The sequence below is a fragment of the Diuraphis noxia genome, unplaced genomic scaffold (genome assembly GCF_037042655.1).
Source record: "Diuraphis noxia isolate RWA-SAM2 unplaced genomic scaffold, SU_Dnox_SAM2 contig0004, whole genome shotgun sequence".
Lineage (NCBI taxonomy): Eukaryota > Metazoa > Arthropoda > Insecta > Hemiptera > Aphididae > Diuraphis > Diuraphis noxia.
The window spans coordinates 31,434,480-31,457,215 of record NW_028301714.1 but is presented as its reverse complement, the minus strand read 5'-3'; the positions used below and the strand labels follow the sequence as shown (position 1 = coordinate 31,457,215).

The window sequence follows — 22,736 nt, the reverse complement described above, 5'->3', positions numbered from 1 at the left end:
CCAGAAAAAGCATGCCTTACAACATATAAAAATTATTAAAGGAACTTAACGAAATAAGGAATGAAATTCCACAAACAGTAAAAAAATGGCACAAATTAAACGAAAAAATTATTTAGACAAAAGTCACGGAATAGTATGCTTTAATCTAGGTGACCAAGAATTAATAAAATTTCCATTTTCACAAATAGGCAAAACGCCTAAATTAGCACAAAAATACAGAGGCCAATTTAAAGTAATTAAAAAATAATAAATAAATATCAGAATTAAATTATAAAGTAAAATTGATCTTCGATAAAAAACTAACTGAAAACATCATTCATGTTAGAAGAATAAAATCATATTATTACAAGTTAACCATACAACAAAAATACAAATTTAACATAATAACCAATTAAAATGTCATAATTTACAGATTTCTACAAGACTATAGGTACCTAAAAATAATACTAATAATCTAATTACAAATCAATATTCAAAAACAATGAAATAAAAATAAAAATTTTTAATTTATAAATATAAATAAATGTAAGCTACAAGAAATTAAATGGATTATCCATTCAGATTCCAGATCATAATCATGAAATCCTTATATAAGGAATGGCTCGTCTAATCACACTAAACCACTACATTAGACTACAAAAACAAAATTCTAATTTTCAATAATTTACCAAATGAATAATGTCATTTGACACTATTGCCACAATCAAGCAAATATTCCAAAAGTCTAAAGAAAAAGACAACAAAACATCAAATAAGAATAATACATTAGAGATTCTAATATCCAATCTCATACATATTAAGTAGGTACTTCATAAAAGACGTTCGATATTCTACTACCTACATACCTAAGTTATCAAGAGAAAGGTCTTCTAGAGAAGACATTTCTACGATAAATAATTATGCCAGGAAACGCTAGATGCTAACTTCATCATAAATATAGACAACAATAACAACATATACAAATATTAAAAGGCGTCTTCACAAATCTTACTCAATTTATCTCGCATATACAGCATAAAAATGAATTTAAAAAAAAAAAACACTTAAGATAATAAATTTAAAGAAGACGCAACATTTCAACATTCAATCACAACAACAAAATGCCTTGATAAAACCAAAATCAAAAACATTCAATGAAACATCACCATACTTAACACAGGACTTAACATATCCCTACTATACCAAACTTTTGTTTGAAGTATCAAAATATTAGCAAGACATTTTAATAATCTAACACAAGTCTCATGAATAAACAACATAACAATATATTAAAAAAAAAAAAAAAATACTCATGGGAACAAAAAGTAGAAGTCTACGCCAATCACAAAAACAACAAAACCAAGTTGTATATGAGTTAAAAGAACTTTAAGTCATATAGGAATTTATGATTGATTACAGGGTATAATTAAAGGGTAATGAGTGATAAAGTGTACCTACCCTTTTTTTGGGACACACGGTATATATATAAATAAACATATGATAAATACGTAAAATATTTAATTAAGTAATTTTTATAGTATAATAAAAGAATGTAATTTTTTTAAGGTATATTTAACTGCGTATATTTAATGAATTTTTAGTAAGTACATAAAAGTCCTAGCTCTACAGTTATTAATTATAACTTTTACTTCCAATCATGCGCCTACTTTCAAGTTTATTTTTTTAATCACTATCATAGTACAAACTTGTAAAGTAATAATAAACAAAAGTATACAAATATTTTATTTTGAAATTGAAGTTCTAAGATGAATATTTTGAGAATGAGAATTTATAATATTTAAATGTTTTTACTTATCAAGCAACATCTCTAATACTTTTTTTTTATTGAGCATTACAATACTTTTCATAATAAGACTATTAACTATAATATGTTTAATGAAATTGTAAATTTGTATATAAAAATAAAATTTGTTATTTTAAAGATAATATTCATTTGATTGATGTGATATTTTAACAAAATATGTAATGGACAAAGTCATACTTTTTACAAGACTTATAATAATGTAAACAATCAACAATCAAGAACTTTTTTGACTTGATAACACTTAAGAGGATGTCAGTACATTTATTTTTTTTCTCTCTGACCCACGCACAACATAGCAAATATTACGTTCACTATGATCATAATAATTTCTAAAATTAGAGTGAAATGGCCTCTTTTAAAATTTTAAGATACTTATTAGTTATTATTAATATCTAGAGCATCGTATAGGCTAAATTTGAAGCGAGTTATGAATACATTAATATATTCATAACTCACTTAATAATTAAAGTATAATACACCTATGATATGCCCTAGATAAAAATATCACCATTCATTTTTCTCTAATTTTAGAAATTATTAAGATTATTGTGAACAAAAAATTTGATATATTGCGCATGAGTCGGAGAAAAAAAATTCCACTGACATCCTCTTAATCGGCTTAACCAACCTTCTCTTTTTATTCTATCCCATAAGTCGAAGGTTGTAAACCTTACCTAACCTGGTAGTATCACTCAAAGGGTCGAGTGACCTTTGCAATTAAGATCCTTTCCTACATATTCAGAATTGTTAACATAACTATTCTACCTAACTATCCCCCTTCCCCCCACCTAACCTAATCCTCTCTCTCTGCCACTACCCCTCTTTCTTCCTATCACTATCACGCCCTCCCCTTCACCTATCTCACTGTCTCTCACAATCTCTCACAATTCTCTCTCGCTTTTTGTTCTATTCCCCCATCTAACCTTATCATCTCCCTTAAACACTACCTCTCTCTCACCCTATCACTTTTACACCATCCCCTCACCTATCTCTCTCACACTCACTTGTCTTACATTCCCCCTCTACCCGTTTTTCTAACACTTGCACCCTCTCATTCACTTTATCTCCTTATCTTTCATCCTATCTACCTCTCTCACTCCCTCTCACACTATCCTTCTCTCGCCCTCTCTTTACAAGTCACTATAGTACCTACCTTACCTAACCTAACCTAATCTAACCTTACCTCACACTATCTATCTCTCTTACACTCCCTCCTTTTCTTTCTCACCCTTTTACTTCTGCTTCTCTACCATCTCTCTACGCTACTTCACACTATCTCTCTCTCTCACTCTCACTCGCTCTCTCTCTCTCTCTCTCTCTCTCTCTCTCTCTCTCTCTCTCTCTCTCTCTCTCTCTCTCTCTCTCTCTCTCTCTCTCTGTCTCTCTCTCTCTCATCTCTTAGTCCTTCCCTGCCCTCACCCCCATACAACCAGTCCCTATAGTACCTACAGGTCATCGTACCTGATAATTGGAAAAATATTTAAATATCATTGAGGAAATTATTAAAAAAAAAAATTTTAAATATTATACCTGATCAATTTCCTAATTTTTATCACGATTTTATTGATAACTTGAATAGTGTTATACCAGTGGTTAGAAACGAATAATTTAAAAATTGCAAGTAATCTATCCCCTGATCAATTAATAAATTAATAAAATAAAAAAAACCTACTGAAAAATAGAAAATCACTTACCTAATATCTGAATCTACTATAAAACTTCATCTTTGAAACATTGTTAATACATTTCACACAGGCTTAACAACGAATAGGATATTTAGTTGGCAAATCTTCACTGACGAATACCATCTCTGAAATTTCAATAAAATATTCAACAATATTTTCTGACCTATTCATTTTAGATTCTGAACGAAGTGATGTATTGATTTTACAATGATGTGTGTGTACAGCATAACTAGTCGAAATAATGATTCAACTTCAAACGTTGGGGGTGGTTTCAAAAAAAAAAAAATGACAGAAAAACGGAATTTTTAAGCAAAACCAGTTTTCGACCAAATCAATTTTTTTATATGGTTGTAATCCAAAAACTAATCACTGTAAATACTTGAAATTTTCACCAAATGTTTTTATTAGTGTAATCTATATACAGTTTAATTTTAGAGTAATTTTTAGCCCACTGAAATTTAAGATTTTTCTGAAAATTTTTTTTTGAAGTGTTGATAAAATTTTTTTGGCCCTATCAAAAAACTTGAAAATTGAATACAAAGTTTCTCATAAGTTATTCTTATAATGATTAAAAAATTATAAGAATACATAAGCACAATTTTTTTTTTATAAGCGTTTATAGTTCAAATTTTTACGAAATCTGTCGAAAACACGAAAATCTGCAAGCAATTTTGAAGTTGAAAAATCAAAAAATGTTTGTGTTTATAACTAAGGATTAAAAATACAACACTAAGTTTTCTATACGTTTTCCCTCAAGTAGCTATAGAGAAAACTCGAAGCATCATTATAGGAAAAATTTTAAGTGCGTTTGAATTTTAAATTTTTACGAAAAAGCGTAACGATAACGAACGATTTTAAATATTTGTAAATATTTGTATATACAGAAAGTATAAGTCTTAGATACTTGAAAATATTACCAGTTATTTAGATTGGCGTTTTCTTTACACGATTTAATTTTCAAAATATTTTGACTTTTTTTGAGATATTTATAGATAACTGAAATTTTCAATTTTACTGAAAATTTTTTTTTGAAGTGTTGATAAAATTTTTTTGGCCCTATCAAAATGCTTGAAATTTTAATATAAAGTTTCTCATAGGTTATTCTTATAGTAATTAAAAAAAATAAGAATACTTTGGCACAATTTTTTTTTATTAGCATTTGAAGTTCAATTATTGACAAAAATTCGTCAAAACCATGAATATATTTATTTTTTTGTGTCTGTCATCACGTTTTTGGGCAGTAAAAGTGCTTCGATTTTTGACTTCAGTACGTTATTCGATCAGAGAGTGAATCTAATTGGTACTTTGGTGGTCAAAAGTATTCTTAATATTTTTGTAAATAATTGGGATAAACAAACTAAAAATGAAGGGAAAAACGTGAAATTTTACGCACATTCAGTTTTCGACAAAATCGATTTTGATTTTTGATGTAACTTTAAAACAAATGACCATTGATACATGAAATTTTCACCGAATGTATATATAAGTATATTCTAACCACCATAAAATTTTCAAAATTGTTTGACTTAAGTTGAACTATTCATAGGTATATGCAATTTTCGATCAATATTAGTTTTTTTAAATTAATATCGATAAAAATTTATTTTTTGGTTAGAAAATCTTGAAAAATTAATACAAGGCTCTTAACATATTGTTATATCAGCAGTTGAAAAATAAAAATAAATTCATAGTCACAATTTTTTTTGTAAGCATTCAAATTTTGAATTTTGACAAAATACGTAAAAATCACAAAAATTCGCAAGTTGTTTTAAGCTAGAAATTCATACAAATTTTCTCTTTAAATCTAAGATTTGAAAATTTAATACAAAATTCCTTACAAATTTGTCAATCTTTATCACAAAAAAAATGTCTGCCAGAAATTCAAATTACATTTTTATTAGCATTTGAATTTCAAATATTGACAAAAATTCGTCAAAACCGTGAATATTTGCAAATTATTTTGTAGTTCAAAATTCATAATATTGTTTGTATTTATATCTAAGGTTATAAAATTTAACACTAAGTTTTCCGTAAGTTTTGTTTCAAATAGCTATAGAAAAAATTTGATGCGCCATTATATGAAAAATGTTTTGAGCGTTTGAGTTTTAAATTTTTATGAAATCACGTAATGATAACGATTTATCCTCAAACCAGATATATGTATATCTATGATAATATACCTAAGGTATTATGAATTATGATAACTACATGCAATGTTTTTGGAAAAATTGATTAACCATGCCTTACGCAAAATGCGTCTTAATTGAAAAATAATTTATTTGTTTCAAAATAGAATATATGATAATATTTAAATATAATATATCCTAGACTGACAAATCATCTCATTTCAGAATCGTTTTTCGTATACAATGATACCTATCATTGTATTCAAATTTAACCTACCCTTGTCAGAGGTCCACCCCACCCCCTAACCTGTACAGCAGAGCGACATTCACTTACCCACTTTTTTTTTTTATTATTACAGATAAAATATAGCTAAACAATCCGTTTAATGTTATTATGTGTTTTGATTATTTTATTCAAGAACTTATTAATTTTATATGGCTATAAAAACATTATTCCTACTGTATGGCTACTACGCTACTAAAACTCAAGTACCAAATCATTTTTATTTTAATAATTTTTTATACAAACTTTAATTATTATTGCGTATCTTAGTTTGTTTATTTATTTTATTCCAAGAATTCATGAATATTATAGTTATTATTCTATAATAATTTTTGAAAGATTGAGTTTTATAAAATTAATAAAAATTCGTTTGCAATAAATTAGAGTTTGTTTATTTACCTAACCTTACGTAATTTCATAATAAATAATGACTGTACAATTCTAGTCAACAGCCCTTCCCCTTATTATTGTAATTAAATTGTCACCTAAAACATGTAAATTTTAAGTAATAGTAGGTATAATGTAAATTATGTATAAAGCTAATGGCCCATGTCGCCGAAGCTAAAAAGATCAAAAAAAAAAAAAAAAAATTGAAAAATGTCGATTACAAACACATTCCTAGGTTATAATTATGAAATTATAATTATTATACGTTTGGCAACCTGAAAAACGACGCAGCGCGTTTATATTATTCGATCTCGCGTATTTCTTAATTTAGCGCTTAGAAATAAAATATGCGTCAACGATACTTGGAACATGGGAATATATTTTTCATGACGTTAAATATTTATTTAAAGCCTAACATAAGATTCAAGCCTCAAAAGAATATGAAAATAAACTTACCTCAAACATCGACTCTTTTTCGGGGTTTTGGTGAAATCTGAATTCTGAGACGTGTATGGATGCACTCCGATACCGACGTAAGAACGCGTCAGATACTTAATTGAAGTCTGAAAATATTATTAATTATGAAATTAAAATTATACGGAATACAGAATATTTTTAGTTCATGTTTGCACTAGTGCTCATTGAAATTATAATTTTAGAATCTTTAATCGACTGCCACTTCTGATTCTGAAAAGACAATTGCCACAGATTGTATTATGTTACGCTAATAGGATAAATCCAAAGATGTAATATTTCAATAAAACTTCTATTACCAAGGAGGTTCACGTTTATGAATAATGTTCATTTAAATAATTAAATGTGATACAACAATAACCAAAAAATATTTGTAATTTTAATTTAATTATAATAATATAATATTTTTTTTTCTTAGCCTATTTTTGTTTGATTATTGATTACGACCATGCTTCTTTTATGCATTACAGGTATTATATATCTAAAATAATCCGATTAATGTTTAATTTTTATCTTCCCTACCTAGTTATAATGTGTTAATTTATTTTTTTTAAATATTAAATTTAATATTATTATTTCTTCACTAGTTCACTAACCACGACAAGTTATCCACTAAAACTCGAAAACCTACCGGTTCGTTTTTATTTTAATAACGTAAAGATTAACTATAATTATTACTTGTATTAACGTTTCATTATTGTAAATAAGTGTAACTAATGGCATTTGTTGTCGATGTGAATATGCTCAATAAAATATATATATATATATATAAAATAATATTATAAAATTGTTTTCCTATAAATCTGTAAAAATTTAATTTAATTTTAAACGGTTTAACTTTTAAGCAATATGAATTATAAATATAATGTATAAATAGGTAATAATATATTAATCTATGTCAGTTGTTGGCTTATTGTATATATTTTGTATAATATAATAAATACCGAATGCAATTCATTATATTAATCATTTTCTGATAATTTCTAATGTACAAAACCTTATCAACCATACATTTAAATTTAATTGTGTTATTGTTCTATGAAAATATTAACAGCTATTAAAAATGCAGAATTTAATATTACAAATAAAGTAATATTGAATGGTTAAATACTACACCTTCAGTGATAAGTACATGAATATGAGAACAGTAAGTAGGTACTTAGCAGCTACACAGTTACAATTTTTTACAAGCTATATTATTATAATATTTTTTAGACGATTTACCATTGAAAACCACACATGACACATTCAAACAAAATTTCATTGAGCTAGTAGGTGCCAATGGAAACTTAGTGTTATAAAATAACTGACTCTAATAATAAATAATAATTTTATATTGATCTCGTGTTTATATGAACTTTATGTTACTACACAGTTTGTATTCTGTTTACAGATTTAGATAATGATGATTTTGATGATAGTATTAAAGACAAGGACTGGAAGAAAAATAAAAGTTCAGGAACATCATAAGAAAGGTCTAAAATAAGAATTTGATGACATTTTAACTAGAACAAGGTGTCATAGTAAAGATTTTTGTAACAACTTTAATAAAAATAATATCGGTCAAATGGTTTTATAGAGAGATATTAAATTAACTAAAATTAAAAAAGAATTCCCTGATAAATTGTTTTTACAACAATTTAAACAACTTATGGGCAAGCAAATTATCAAGAAATTATAGTTTTAAAGAAAAATAGAAATTCAAAAATAAAATTATCAAACATATATTACATATGAAATTTTTATTTATTGAAAAGCCTGGAATCTTACAAATAAAAAAGATTTAATTTTATCGCGCAAAGCAAAACTTATTCCAGATACATATTATCATTTTTATAAAAACTTAAAAATATCTGAAATTGATAATACTTAATACAAATACTAATAAAATAATAATAATAATAAAAAACTATGAAGAAGGTCATTAGTTTATATAGTAAAATTAGACTTATTATTTATTTATTTTCAAAGCCATAGGTAGCATAATATTATTAAACATAAGGCCATGATAATTATAATGAGTAACTTTTTTTTTTACATTGTATTTCAAACAAGTATTATACCTATATTATTAAAATAATAATAAATTATTCAAATTCGTACATAATGTTATGGTCTTGTACTCTTGTTGTTCAAAAGCATTTGATAATTTCATAGTCATTATCAGTTTAGAATATATTTTTTTTTAAGTAGTCATATTATTTGTTACTTTGATACATAAAAAAAAGCTTATTTACTTAAAGACAAGTAGTATTTTATTTTTTATTTTGTGTTTTATAGTAAATTATTTTTAAAGATATTGATTAAATACCTACAACTATTAAATGATTAATTTTCATCCTTATATATATTACCTGTACAATTATAAATTATAACACAACAATTTTAATCAAATTTCAAAAAAATAACAGTTAATAATATTTTATTATTCATTAATAATTTAAAGTTCAATACTGCCATAATTAGATATATGACACAAAAATAAACATAGCTTAAATTCAATACTGCCATATTTTGGTATGTCTGAAAATCAATTTCTGTATGCAATACAGCCACATATCAAAATATGACAGTCTTGCATTTACTTAAAAAATTGTAAAAGACCATAATAAGTCTGACTTTTTCGGTTCAAGGGAATATTTTATTATATTTGAAAAAGTCACAATATAAAGTATGTTTAAAGTACCTATTGTAGTTTTTAGTTTCAAATACATAGGTGAAGAACTCTTTGCAAACATCACCATTGTAAAAGTGTACGAACGTGTATCTAAATTATTTTATAATATTAAGCCGCAAAAGAATTGGTATAGGAAACAAACTTACCTTAAATATCAATTATTTTGGGCTTTGTTAGAGTCCGCGACGTGTATGCACTCCGACGCTGAAATGGAAACGCATCAGATACTGCTGAATTGAAGTCTAAAAATAATGTGATTTATGAAAAAAAAGATTAAACGGAAAACAGGATGTTTTTCGTTCATGTCTACTTTGAAATCTAATTGAAATGTTAGAATCTTTAATAGACTGCGTCCTCCGCAACGACTTTGACAATCGCCATGGATTATATTGTACTAAATCAATAAGAGAAATCCATAGATAGGTACCTAGGTATATATTATAATACTACTTTTGTATCAACGATTCCCTTGTATACAATCTGTTCATTGCAGAGCATCTAATGAAATGAGATAACTACACCGAAATAATGCATAACTTTAAATTAAAATTATGTATAACAAAATAAAGTAGGTAAGTACCTTGGTATTATTTTAATTATTTTTTTTTAAATTTATTTATTTGATTATCGATTAAGAATATTTAAGATGGTGTTTAAATGTTTGAAACACATGCATATTTTTACTAAAATATATTTATTTATGAACTATTAAATAAATGTGATTATTGCTTTTTAAAGTTAAAATTAAGTTATACAGTGTACACATTAATTTTCCGTACCGACCATGTCGGGCGACAGCTAGTTTGTAAAATTCCAAGTCAAAAGTTTTCTCCGAATACGAAACTAATAATTAATTACAAATTTGTTATTTATTATAATTAATTAATTATCTACGGCAAAAGCCACCAATATTCCAATCATGTGCTACCACAATCTCACTAAACACATCTTCGTAGCATAATAATATTGTTAATCATAAGGTCATGACAATAATTATAATAAGTTGGGGTAGGGTTTTAAAGCAAATACTTCTTTTTTCATATAGATAGGAGATATAAACTTAATTTTTATATATATAAATTAGACTCACGCTATTCTTATTCCAAATAAACCAATTAGTTTTAGCTTTTTTTATTGTTTCTTTCAGTTATTTTAGATGTCGAAGTTGTATAATATTATGTTTATTATAAGGGTTCGGATTTTATAGCATCAAAAATCCTAAAATATGTGCTATAATATGACCAAAAAAAACCGTAAAATATGCTCTTTAAATATTCCCTAAAAAAAATCAAAAATAGCAACAAATAAAAATAAATACAAATCAAACTTTTATTCAATTTATCAAATATCTTTATTAAATCATATATTTATAAAAAAAAAACTAAAATCTCCGTATGCAGTTTAAAAAAATTTGTATGTACTGATTAACTATTGATACCTTGCATTATGACATCGTTTGTACGCAACCATTTAAAATTATCTGAGTAAATAAGAATACAATTTTTATTTTTATTGATTCACATTAATGATTACCATTTGTCACGATATTTATGAAAAATATAAAATAAAGCGTTGAATTAAGAATATTAGCAAAACATGGCACCAAAACTTTAAAAGTAGCACTTAGATTCTAAAATTCTTCAAATATGCTAAAAATAGCAAAATAAAATTTCATATTTAGAGTCCGTGGTGCATTAAACAAATTCACAGCCCACTCTGCTATTTTTATCTCTATCCCATAATAAGTAGCAAATGCTATAAAATCCGAAACCTGGTTATAACTTAAAAATTATAATATAGGTACCTACAATTGTTTTGAACATTTCACATGTCGTACGTGTGCAAGACGGAGACAACACATGCGGATTAGACGTCCTCTTAATAGGTACCTATATAGTCATATATAAGTAGATACTCATTATGACACTACTCACTACTCAAATACTATAATTATATTTTTCTATAAACACTTAATTAGTTTATTATTGCAATAATATTGTCCTTCTAGCAATACCCACCCACCGGCCACCCACCCATATTTAAGGTGTTGCTTGAGCAACACGTGGACCCTAGGTTACACGCCACTGCTGAGCGGAGCGATGAATGTAATGATTTTACAATGATGTGTGTTTTTTTTTTTTTGAAAATTTAAATCTAGTTCATTTTTTTCACACAATTTTTTTAATTTTATAACCATTTCCTCTTAATAATTATTCTACCATGAATTAAGTATTCTTAATATACATTGTTTATTGCATTTAAATATCTTGATTTTATGCAGTGTAGTCCTCAGTATTTATTTCATGTATAATATTCATTACATTTTTGTTTTCTAAAAACACATTTACCTGCTAGTACTTGTGTTACCCCTCGCCATTTTTTTCATTAACTCAGCTAAATTGATTTGATTATTTATACAATATACATTTTACACTTTGGTACCAGGAGTTTCATAAATAATTATTCTTCATTGAACTTATTATTGTGAATAATTAAGTCCGTTAAAGAATTTGTAAACTGTTGTCATATTTAGTATCAAAATTGTACAAATGATGTATGTAGTATCTTAGGTAGGTGCCTAATTATAAATCATTTACAGTTTTGTAAGTCAAAGTTTTAAATTCTTCCCTTGCAGCTAACTAAATTTTAAATTAATTGTTCCTTAATAACTTGATTTCATTGTATGTAAACTCATATTTATTTTTAACTTTCAATAATAGTCTTAATGTGAAGAATTACAAATTTTTTCCACTACATTTAGTTCACTCCAAGGCAGGGATTAAAATAATTTGATATAAATGAATAAAATAAGATTTCAATAAAATTAATTGTAGAATTTAAAATATTGAAAATAAAAAATAAATAAGAGTTTACATGAAATGTCATCAAGTAATTTAATTAATAAGAAAAGATTAATTTAAAATTTGGTTAGCTTTGGCTAAAGTGTACCTTACCAACCCCCTCACGATTTTCAAATTTTTTTTTTCCAGACGACTTGTTTTTTTATGCTTAAAACGATGGTGTATTTTTTTCCCCCGGAAACCATTATTTTGGAAGTTATAGCCTTCCAAAGCTTGTGGTTTTACGTTTATGCGCTTGCGCGCAACGTTACTTGACTGCCACGCGCAGCGCCTATAAGAAATTTTAATATTTTAACAAGTAAGAACCATTAGTCGGTCATCTACCTGCGAAGATAATTGCCAAGGTGGTTTTACACAGCAAATCGAGGGATATTTTCGATTTGCGGAGCGGAGCGACGGCGCCGAGGAGCGCAGCGACGAGTGCCGCAAACTGTGTAATCACTATTCACTGCCCATACTGCGGCAGTAAAGAGTGGTGTTGCGCGCATGCGAATAAACCTAAAATCGCAAACTTTGGAAGGCTATAACTTCCAAAATAATGGTTTCCGGAAAAAAAAAATTGAAAATCGTGAGGGGGTTGGTAAAGTGCATTTGTTCCATATTGATACTTAATATGACAACAATTTTCCACACATTAATTGTATTATCCAAGACTTAAATAACTGTTGTTTATAATGATTATAATATCTTCTTAATTCACTATTATTTTTAATTATTTATATATTGTTTAAAAATTAAGAAACAAATTTTATTTTTTTAAAGTAGTAATGATTTTTACTTTTCAATTATTATACTGGACAGTTAATTTTATTGAAATCGTGTAGAGATGATTTGTATCAAATTGTTTTAATGCTTATCTTGGAGTGAACTAAATTTAATGGAAAAAGTTTGTAATTCGTCACTTGAAGATATTTAGCACTCACCTATAGAAATATTCTCCATTTTCAATTATAATATTGTATTATTAAATAAAAAATATTAAAATTTAAAATGATGAAATAAAAAAGTGAAAAAATGTTAATAAAAGTTGATGATAAGCGAACTGCTATGATAGTGAGCACTGATAAGCGGCGCTGTCTTGACGTTCGTAATCAATCACGAGGATTATCATGCCATGCCGTAGCCGCCCGTAATGCCGCATGGCCGTATTGCCCGTATTATCCGAATACTCACACAGAACAATCAACAATATTGAACATTATTAGTACCTTTGTACTGTTTGTAGTTTCGTACAAATATTTATTATTGAATACTGTAATGATAATGAATTCTAATTTTTGCGTTAGTAATATGAAATAAAATCCACTGTAATGATATCCCGTGTGTCTTCTCGGTGGTTTGCTTGTTCGACAAGGCGCGGACAGCATATTTCCAAGCGACGACTGTTTGTTGGATCATCAAAATTATTCGAGTGTAAAGTAGATTTTTCCGAAAGGTAATACAACCTTATGAGTATTGTGTGATCAAATTCTACTGTTAAATTACAAATGTTATTTCAGGAGTTCGATAAATCTATCCGGAGGAAAATATGCACGTCTGTCAGATGGCTGTGCAGTGGCAACGCTTGGTGACACCTCCGTTATGGCAACAACGGTGAGCAAGTCCACTAAGTCATCATCTAATTTCTTACCTTTAACTGTTGACTATCGGCAAAAAGCAGCAGCAGCTGGTCGTATACCTACGAATTATCTACGGCGAGAACTTTCTGTATCTGAACATGAAATACTTACTAGCAGATTAATTGATCGTTCACTTCGGCCTTTGTTTCCTTCTGATTACTGTTTTGACACACAAGTAAATTATTTTTATATTCTTATAAATAAAATGGCTGTTTATGATGTTAATTTTAATTTTTAGATTATGTGTAATTTATTAGCTGTTGATGGAATTAACCACCCTGATATACTTGGTATAAATGCTGCTTCAACAGCTTTAGCTCTATCAGATATTCCTTGGAATGGTCCTGTTGGAGCTGTACGTGTAGGTCTTTGTGATAATAACTTAATTACAAATCCAACACGTCGTGAGTTGGCCAACAGTGAATTAAATCTTGTTGTTGTATCAGCAGCTAAAAACTTGGTCATTATGTTGGAAGGATCGGCAAATAATGTTCTCCAACAAGATGTGTTGAAAGCAATTAAATTTGGTGTCAAAGAATGTCAGCATATAGTAAATTGTATTTATAATTTACAAAAAGAATTTGGCAAACCTAAAAGAGAATTTGATATAAAGAATGTAGATGACACAAATGGAAATTTAGAAACTGTTATTAATAGCTTATGTGAAATTAAACTTAGAGAAATATTTACTAATGTTAACCACCATAAAATATCTAGAGATTTAGCTGTCAAGGATGTAAAAACAGAAGTTATTGAAAATCTTAAAACAAATTTTGATAACTTAAATTTAGAACTTTGTTCAACAATTTTTGATAATGTTTGTAAACAAATTTTTCGAAATTTGATTTTTGAAAATAATACTAGGTAATAAGTTCTATAAAAATAATTTTGTTTTCATACCTATTAATAATATTTTAATCTATAGATGTGATGGCCGTAAACTTGACGATCTTCGAAATATATCATGTGAAGTTGATTTATATAAACCTTTACATGGTTCTGCGTTGTTTCAAAGGGGACAGACCCAAGTGTTTTGTACTGTTGCTTTAGACTCAATAGATTCTGCTCTTAAACTTGATCCAATGACAATATTAACAAGGTTAGCCTAATAATATGTTGCTATTATTAATATGATACATTATTCAGACAAATTATCCTTGAATATAAGTTATAACAAGTTAAACTTGGTGGTTATTTTTAGTGGCATCAATGAGAAGAACTTTTTTCTACATTATGAGTTCCCTCCATATGCAACAAATGATATTGGTCGAATGGGTCCCTCTATGCGCCGCGAAGTCGGACATGGTGCTTTAGCAGAACGAGGGTTGAGGTCAGTTGTCCCTGAAAATTTTCCATTTACAATACGACTTACATCTGAGGTTCTTGAATCAAATGGTATGTATACATTATTAAGTGCTTTCTTTTGTAATTTTGAAGATTTTTACTAAAATTGTTAGGTTTATAGGATCATCATCTATGGCATCTATATGTGGTGGTAGTTTAGCTTTAATGGATGCTGGTGTACCTATTTCTCAACCTGCTGCTGGAGTGGCTATTGGCTTGATTACCAATTATGACGATAATGATACTAAAAACATTAAAGACTATAGAATTTTAACTGATATACTAGTAAGAATATTAATGTATATACTATATATAATGATTTACTATTTATTATTCAATGCTTGGTTTTAAGTGATTTTTTAAATTGTATTTTCAATGTATTAACTTAATTGTGTTATTTATAATTAAATTAAAAATAATTTAGGGAATTGAAGATTATCTAGGTGATATGGATTTCAAGTTAGCTGGCACAAAAAAAGGCATTACAGCGTTGCAAGCAGATATAAAAATTCCTGGCTTACCATTGAAAATTGTAATGGAAGCAATAGAAGCTGCCACAAGTGCCAAACATAAAATTATAAATATTATGAACTCAACTATTCAAAGTACTAGGTAGGATATTTTTATTTTTTTTGGTAAATTATCTTCATATCTAATAAAAAAATGTCTGATTTTAGGAAACTAAAAAAAGATAATTGGCCAGTAACAGAAGTTTTAAATGTACCAATACATAAGAGAGGTAAACTGCTCGGTCCTGGAGGAATTAATTTAAAGCGTATTATGCTAGAAACTGGTGCACAAGTAATAATAATCATTGATTAATAATGTAAGTTATCTGTCTCATGATATTATTAAATATTGATTTTTCTAAAGATTTCTTCAAACAGTGAAAATGATGGTTTCACAATATTTGCACCTAATCAAGATGCATTAGATGAAGCAAAAGAAATTGTTGATAAGCTTATGGCTGAAAAATCAGAACCTCAGCTGGAATTTGGAGCTATTTATAAAGCAAAAGTAGTTGAAGTACGAGAAATTGGAGTGATGGTCACTTTGTATCCATCTATGCAGCCAACTTTAGTTCACAATTCTCAATTAGATCAAAGAAAAGTAAATACATTTTAAAGTACTTAATGTATATGACAATAATGATACCATTTTACAATTAAATTCTTCTAACAATATTTATTTAACACATTTTTATGATATAACTTTATATTACAATTAGATAAGTCATCCAAGTGCATTAGGTATAGAAGAAGGCCATGAGATTCAAATTAAGTACTTTGGCCGAGATCCTGTATCAGGAATGATGCGACTTTCAAGAAAAGTACTACAAGGATCATCTTCTAGCCCAGCACGAAGCATTGGTGGTAACATCACTAAGTAGAGATGTATGAATTAAGATTTAGTCACTTGGAACCATATAAATAAGTATATTTTATACAGCTAAAATGTAATTATTTTTATGATAAAATTCTTATAATTAAATATTTTGTTCTATGTATACTGAAATGCTGTTTATAAATAATATTTATTTTTACAGTACAGTTAATTTTTTTATTTAGTTACATGCATTTAATTTTTTAAAAAAACTACTGTCCTGATTTCAATGTTTTAGATTCTGAGAAGAGCGATGAATGTATTGATTTGATTTTACAATAATACATGTTATTTTTTGTCTGTCGTCAACCTTTTAGAGCTGTAAAAGTAATTAGATTTTCTATGACATTATTTCTTCTGGTAGAAAAAGTAATCTAGTTAGGGGACATCCTCGATTTAAGCTTCTAATTATCATAATATTGGGTAATTTTACCATTAATGAAGTGGTTTATATAGATTTACACAATCATTGGTAGTGAAACAGTACTGGTACCATAAACTTTCTAGTTATGAAATTTGCTTGGAAATCTTTCTACCGCAAAATACAAGAATAAGTAAAATTATGTAAGGGCATTGACCTAATAGATGTTGCCATAAACTAAATTCAAAACTTTTTTTTCAGTATCTAGTTTTCCATTAACATAAATTGTCAAACAAAATTTGACTGCATACTCTGTTTTACTGTTTTTCGGTTGTCCACAAAGAGCTTTATATATATATTGTTCTTTACATGATATTGCAATATTTTGTTACACCTAAAATATGTTTAAAACATTTTTGATGGCTTCCTCGGATTTCCTCAGCCTGAAAACTAACTGTATCATGATCTGTGTAGTTGAGCCGTTTTTAGACTCGGCGTCAGTACAAATTAATGATATTCAGTATTTATATAATATTATGGTGCACAATTTGTGCTACTTCAATCCATCCATAAGTCAACAGGCTCAATGCACTATCTCATTATCATCAGACCAGCACCACAACGTCATTTCTAACATGAAAAACCTCATGACAATTTCTCAAGAAAAATTCCAATCTAATTTTAAGCCTCTAATTATTAGTATTTTTAGAAAATCATTCTACCCGCAAATCCGTACCATAAATATTAGTTTTGTTTTCATATGGTGCATTCAGTTTGAAATCCATTTCACAATTCTAAACTGTGTGAGGTCTGTTGATGACGAAATACAATAGATGATGTATTATTATAAATTTAAATGCAATGGTAAATATTTATATCCATAAAATGTGAAGCCAGACAATAGACTAGCTTAAAAATGTACTAAGTGTTAAGGAATGTTTTAATATTTTAATTGTCTTAACAAAATGGAATAACTAGATTTTTAATATGTAGGTAGTTTAATGATTAATGAATAAATAAGTTGTAAACTTGTAAGTAATAGAGATATTCCAAATCATAATATTTAAGGTTAAACCGAAGTTCAATCAAACTTCTTTAAATTAACAAACTTAAGGGGATTCGATACCGTGATTTTATCTAACACATGTGCGTTATAGGATATGAGGTTATAGCCATATTTTTTGCCAACCATACCGATGGAAATAGTGAAGCAACAAGAATTATAAAAACAGATTTGAATTTGTCGTCAAGACTACTTGAGATCGACTATTCAACATTTTCGATATTGTTTTCCATATTCCAATTAATGTTATGTTATATTAAAAAATTGTCGTTTTTTTTTTGTTGAAGTTAAAATCTAAAATCAAAAATGCAGGAAATTCGATTTCAAGTAGATTTGATGACAAATTCAAATCTGTTTTTATAATTCTTATCGCTTCACTATAGCCATCGGTACGTTTGGCAAAAAATACGGCTAAAGTCCTATGACGGGCATGTGCCAGACAATGACAGAAAATCACGGTATCGAATCCCTTTAAACAGATCTTAACCTACTCACTTTTATTGAAACATGAACAGAACTGAAATCTTCAAATATTTTATCAAACTCATTAAACCAAACATTAAAAATGTCAAAATTGGATATTATTTTATTTAACATTGATTGATGTTTAATATTTATTTTTTATTTCTTTGATCGGATTTTCAAACTATACTATTAGGTTTTAGGTATTTGGTTCGGTTCGATTGTTTGGAATATCTAGTTAGATCTTCAAACCGAATAGTTTGTCATATCTCAAGTAAGTATCTAAGTTTGTATTGAAACACTAAGTGTTGTCTAATATCTTTTAGTATACAAATCATGTCTTTATTGCTTTGAAGTGCATTTTAATAAATAGGTATAGAGTGATTTTTTTTCTCATAAATACAGCATTTAATTTTAAATAGAAATAAAAGAATCTACATAACATAAAAATAAACAAATTTCGAATTTATGAGGATTTTATAATTAATAGTATCATCCAATATGCTTTCATAGTAAGTTCAATATATTTTATGGCGTGACCAGTAACTATAACATATTTTGGTTAAAACAATATAAAATGCGCTACTGTAAATAGTTCCTCGTTACATTATGTATAGGTTATGATTAATTTTAGTTTAAAAAATATTGAAACACCGATGAAGTTATTTAAAGTATACAAAGGTACAATACTATTATTCATAATATAATATTTTGTTTCTGAACTGACTTTATTAATTATATGGATATGTATGAAATATTGCAATGTGAAAATTACAAAATAGAATTTTTTTAATAAACATTTTCATCACATATAGTAGGTACCTAGGTAATTATAATTATGATAAATAATTACATTATTCATCATCGAGTTTCATTATAAAAGTGAATTTAATTGATAACACATTATAACTTTGTAATATTCATAAGGAGTTTCGTCCTATATAAAACAACAACTACATTTAAAAAAAATTATATATATATACATACAATAAAGTACCTATATTTAATACTACTGCCAATACTGCTAATTGGTACCTACCACGGACTAAGATATCTATATATCTTAGTCCGTGGTAACCTATAATACCAGTACTTAGGTATAATAAAAAAATATTTTAAAAAACATTAATACTTTTTGAAATACTGAGTAATTCATGGTAAAAAAATCATATCTGGCATTAACAATTTTGATGTCGAAAAATGCAGTGTTTTTATTTTTCGTGAAATCAATTTCTTTGGAAAGTATTATTCATTTATTTCTAAATTGCCTAACTAGAATATTTCGTATTGATGGCGAGATACTACCAACATTTTCAAGAAAAAATTGGAGTGTTGATTTAAGTTTGAGTGTTCAAGAAGTTACACGTTCAATATACCAGCGATACGTAACCGAACCGACCTGGTAAGGTTACCAATTAGTTGCTTAAATATTAAGCTAAATTAACCAAATTAATACATAGGTATAGGACCTGGTTAATTTTGTTTGTTGGTAAATAGTTCTGTTTCATGTGAAAGAGTAGAAGTTGTAGTGGTGGTAGGAGAGGGGGGTTCTTCAATTTTTTAAAGGTAAAACCAAAATTATAGTATTATATGTAAATATATTCCATTGTTATAGCGATTTTAATTTAACACTTAATAATTGTGCAGGCGTTTGCATTTTTTACTAGGGATCCTTTACTATTATAATAGTTAGTTTAAAAAAATAAATAATTTAGTCACGAAATAGCCTCAGAGCTAAGGAAACGTTTTTTAGTGTTAATACATTGATAAATTATTAGGTAATATTAATTACATTTATTTGAAACAATTATGTTATATCTTATATGTAAGAGCGTGGACCAAGATAATAAGGTTAGTGGTCAAAAATGAATTGAAGACTAACGTTGCTTATATAACACATTTTGTTTAAATATAGCCATGTATATGGCCTAACTGTAAATTAAAAAATAAAATTATGTTTTTGTTTTATTAAGCGTTAAAGCCTACCGTAAATCTGTTAGAATTACATAAGTTGTGGTTTAATTTGTGTAAAATATATTCATAAGGTAGGTCATAAACCTACTGTTTATGTGTATCAGTGTATATGTGTCTCTTACAGATTTTCAGTTAATAATTTTGCAAAAAAAAATTCGATATGAATAATTTAGATAATAAATTATAACAACATAATTTTATTGTGTTACACGTGTGATTTCTAAAAATAACATGTTCATCATAAAAAAATCACTTTGGTACATCATTTCTTATGTTAATCCAATTAAATAACCATACCTACACTAATCTAAAAAAATAAATAGTCACATAGTTATAATAATATATTGTAGTGCCTTCTTGAAAAAAAGAAACATATAGGTATATAAAAAAAATTATGGTAAAAAAAAATAATACGTACATTTCTACAAAACTAAAAAATTACGTTATAAATAAATAATATCAATAGGTCATAGGACAATAGTAATAATAGTAATAATAACAGAAATCGATAAACGTATGACAATTACGGAATAAGGTCGTAGGTATACAGGTATACTTACTAATAAGTAATAACTAGTATAATATTGTTATTGTGTACCTACCTATAGGCACTATATTAGTAGGTATTATAAAACATGTAGGTATTATACTGTATAGGTAATAGGTGTATATAACGTAAGTCTACAAGGTATTTATATAATAATATTTACATTGTAATAATATTGTCATAACATTAAATTATTATAGTGAGATCATCCGATGTCATGGCGTGCTTCCAGAGCGGGATGGGGGGGAGTGGTTTTCCACTCGGGGCTGCAGTTTATCGGGAACGAAATATTATCAGCATATTGTGCTATAATTCATAATACTTCATAAGTGACCGGGTCAGGTTAGGCACCATCAATGCCTAAACTTGGCCTAATCCACATACACATTTATATATATATCTAATACAGGTATGCACTGAACTACTGGGATGAGTCAGTTAGAGGTTGGAGGTAAAGTGGTGTAATAATAATTAATATGTACATGTACCTACTTATAGCCTGTAGTTGTACTGGAAGAGTTCGTTGATTTATACATTATTTGCGCTAATAATACAGTTACATAATATAGGTAACCTAGGTATGTTTTTATCTCACATCGTTTTTAAACCTACAAAGAATAAGGGATGGTATGTTATAAGTCGTCATATTTAACAGAGTCGGTACTTACCTACCTACGAAATTATAATTTACTAACATAATAATAATAATAATAATAATAATATGCCAATAACCTTAGTTGTTGCGGCTCTAATAAATAATAAAAAATAATAATAATGACATTTTATGTGACTGCAGTTCTGTTCCGTTCTGTTGACTTCACGGACAGGGGATGGGATGGTTGAACGTCGGCATCTCACCAACACTCGTTGGTGGCGGATGACGACGCGACCGCGGTGGCCGGCAGCTCGACCACGGACGCCGAACTGCCTGGCTGCAGTGTCGAGTTATAGTGGCCGTTGCTGGGGGTCCGGGCACCCTTGCTGGCGTTGTCCAGCAGTTCCCTGTGCATGGCCCGACGGCGCTTCGATATGAACCACAGCCGGGCGAAACACTTGCGGAAGTTCTCGGACAGCACGCCATACAGAATCGGGTTGACGACCGTGTTGAGCAGCGCGAACAGCAGGCCCATGATGAAGTGGTGCGACCGCAGGAAGTAGCCTGTGTCCTCCGTGTCCCGGCTGCCGTCTACGTAGATCAGACACATTACAACAGTTATCGGCAGCCACATCACTAGCACCACGATCACGTTGATCAGCAGCACACGCACCACACGCACGTGTTTCCTGTACCGGATCTCCTCGTGTCGCCCAAACACCTGTCGACCAAACAATGTCACGCCAACAGATTAGATATAATTATCGATCATAAAATTATACACTCAATTAATTCGATAGGTATTCAACTAGACGCTGGAGCTAGGTAATATATTTATACTTTCCGCGTTGGACCCTTTTTCACATTTTGAATCGCAATGCACTTAAATAAATGGATTTCTGCCCGAAGCATTTATATATGTTTTTACTATTTATATACATTGAATATTAACTAGTATTGTTATTGTTTTATGAAAAGTCGATAAAACAATCATTTTCAGCAGAAGAATACTATATTCACTTCTGTAAGTATATAGTTTGAAATTGTTGGAATGTAGGTATATAATGCAGGTACATTGTACGTGTGTGTAT

At 28.2% G+C, this 22,736-nt stretch overlaps 2 protein-coding genes across 3 annotated transcripts in view; one reads left to right on the top strand and one right to left on the bottom strand.

Moving 5' to 3' along the window:
* The first annotated feature begins 13,436 nt into the window (after positions 1–13,436).
* Positions 13,437–16,827, top strand: PNPase (polyribonucleotide nucleotidyltransferase 1). The gene is made up of 10 exons (XM_015513435.2): positions 13,437–13,732; positions 13,797–14,091; positions 14,155–14,780; positions 14,842–15,015; positions 15,118–15,311; positions 15,382–15,545; positions 15,685–15,872; positions 15,938–16,061; positions 16,134–16,370; positions 16,489–16,827. The coding sequence occupies exons 1-10, from the start codon at positions 13,608–13,610 to the stop codon at positions 16,648–16,650; spliced, it is 2,289 nt and encodes a 762-aa protein (XP_015368921.1). The 5' UTR covers positions 13,437–13,607; the 3' UTR covers positions 16,651–16,827.
* A 3,857-nt stretch (positions 16,828–20,684) lies between these two features.
* Positions 20,685–22,736, bottom strand: part of LOC107165275 (neuropeptide Y receptor type 2-like) — a 56,574-nt gene continuing 54,522 nt past the window's right edge. For both annotated transcript variants that reach the window (XM_089226894.1, XM_015513439.2), the window contains exon 4: positions 20,685–22,366. In XM_089226894.1, the coding sequence (XP_089083020.1) occupies positions 21,905–22,366 (462 nt within the window). In that variant the 3' untranslated portion in view covers positions 20,685–21,904. The remainder of the gene's footprint in view (positions 22,367–22,736) is intronic.

Coding starts and splice junctions, on each gene's coding strand:
- PNPase (XM_015513435.2), top strand. CDS start 13,608: ATGATATCCCGTGTGTCTTCTCGGTGGTTTGCTTGTTCGACAAGGCGC. Junction 15,016..15,117: donor CCAATGACAATATTAACAAG/GTTAGCCTAATA, acceptor GGTTATTTTTAG/TGGCATCAATGAGAAGAACT. Junction 15,873..15,937: donor TCAACTATTCAAAGTACTAG/GTAGGATATTTT, acceptor GTCTGATTTTAG/GAAACTAAAAAAAGATAATT.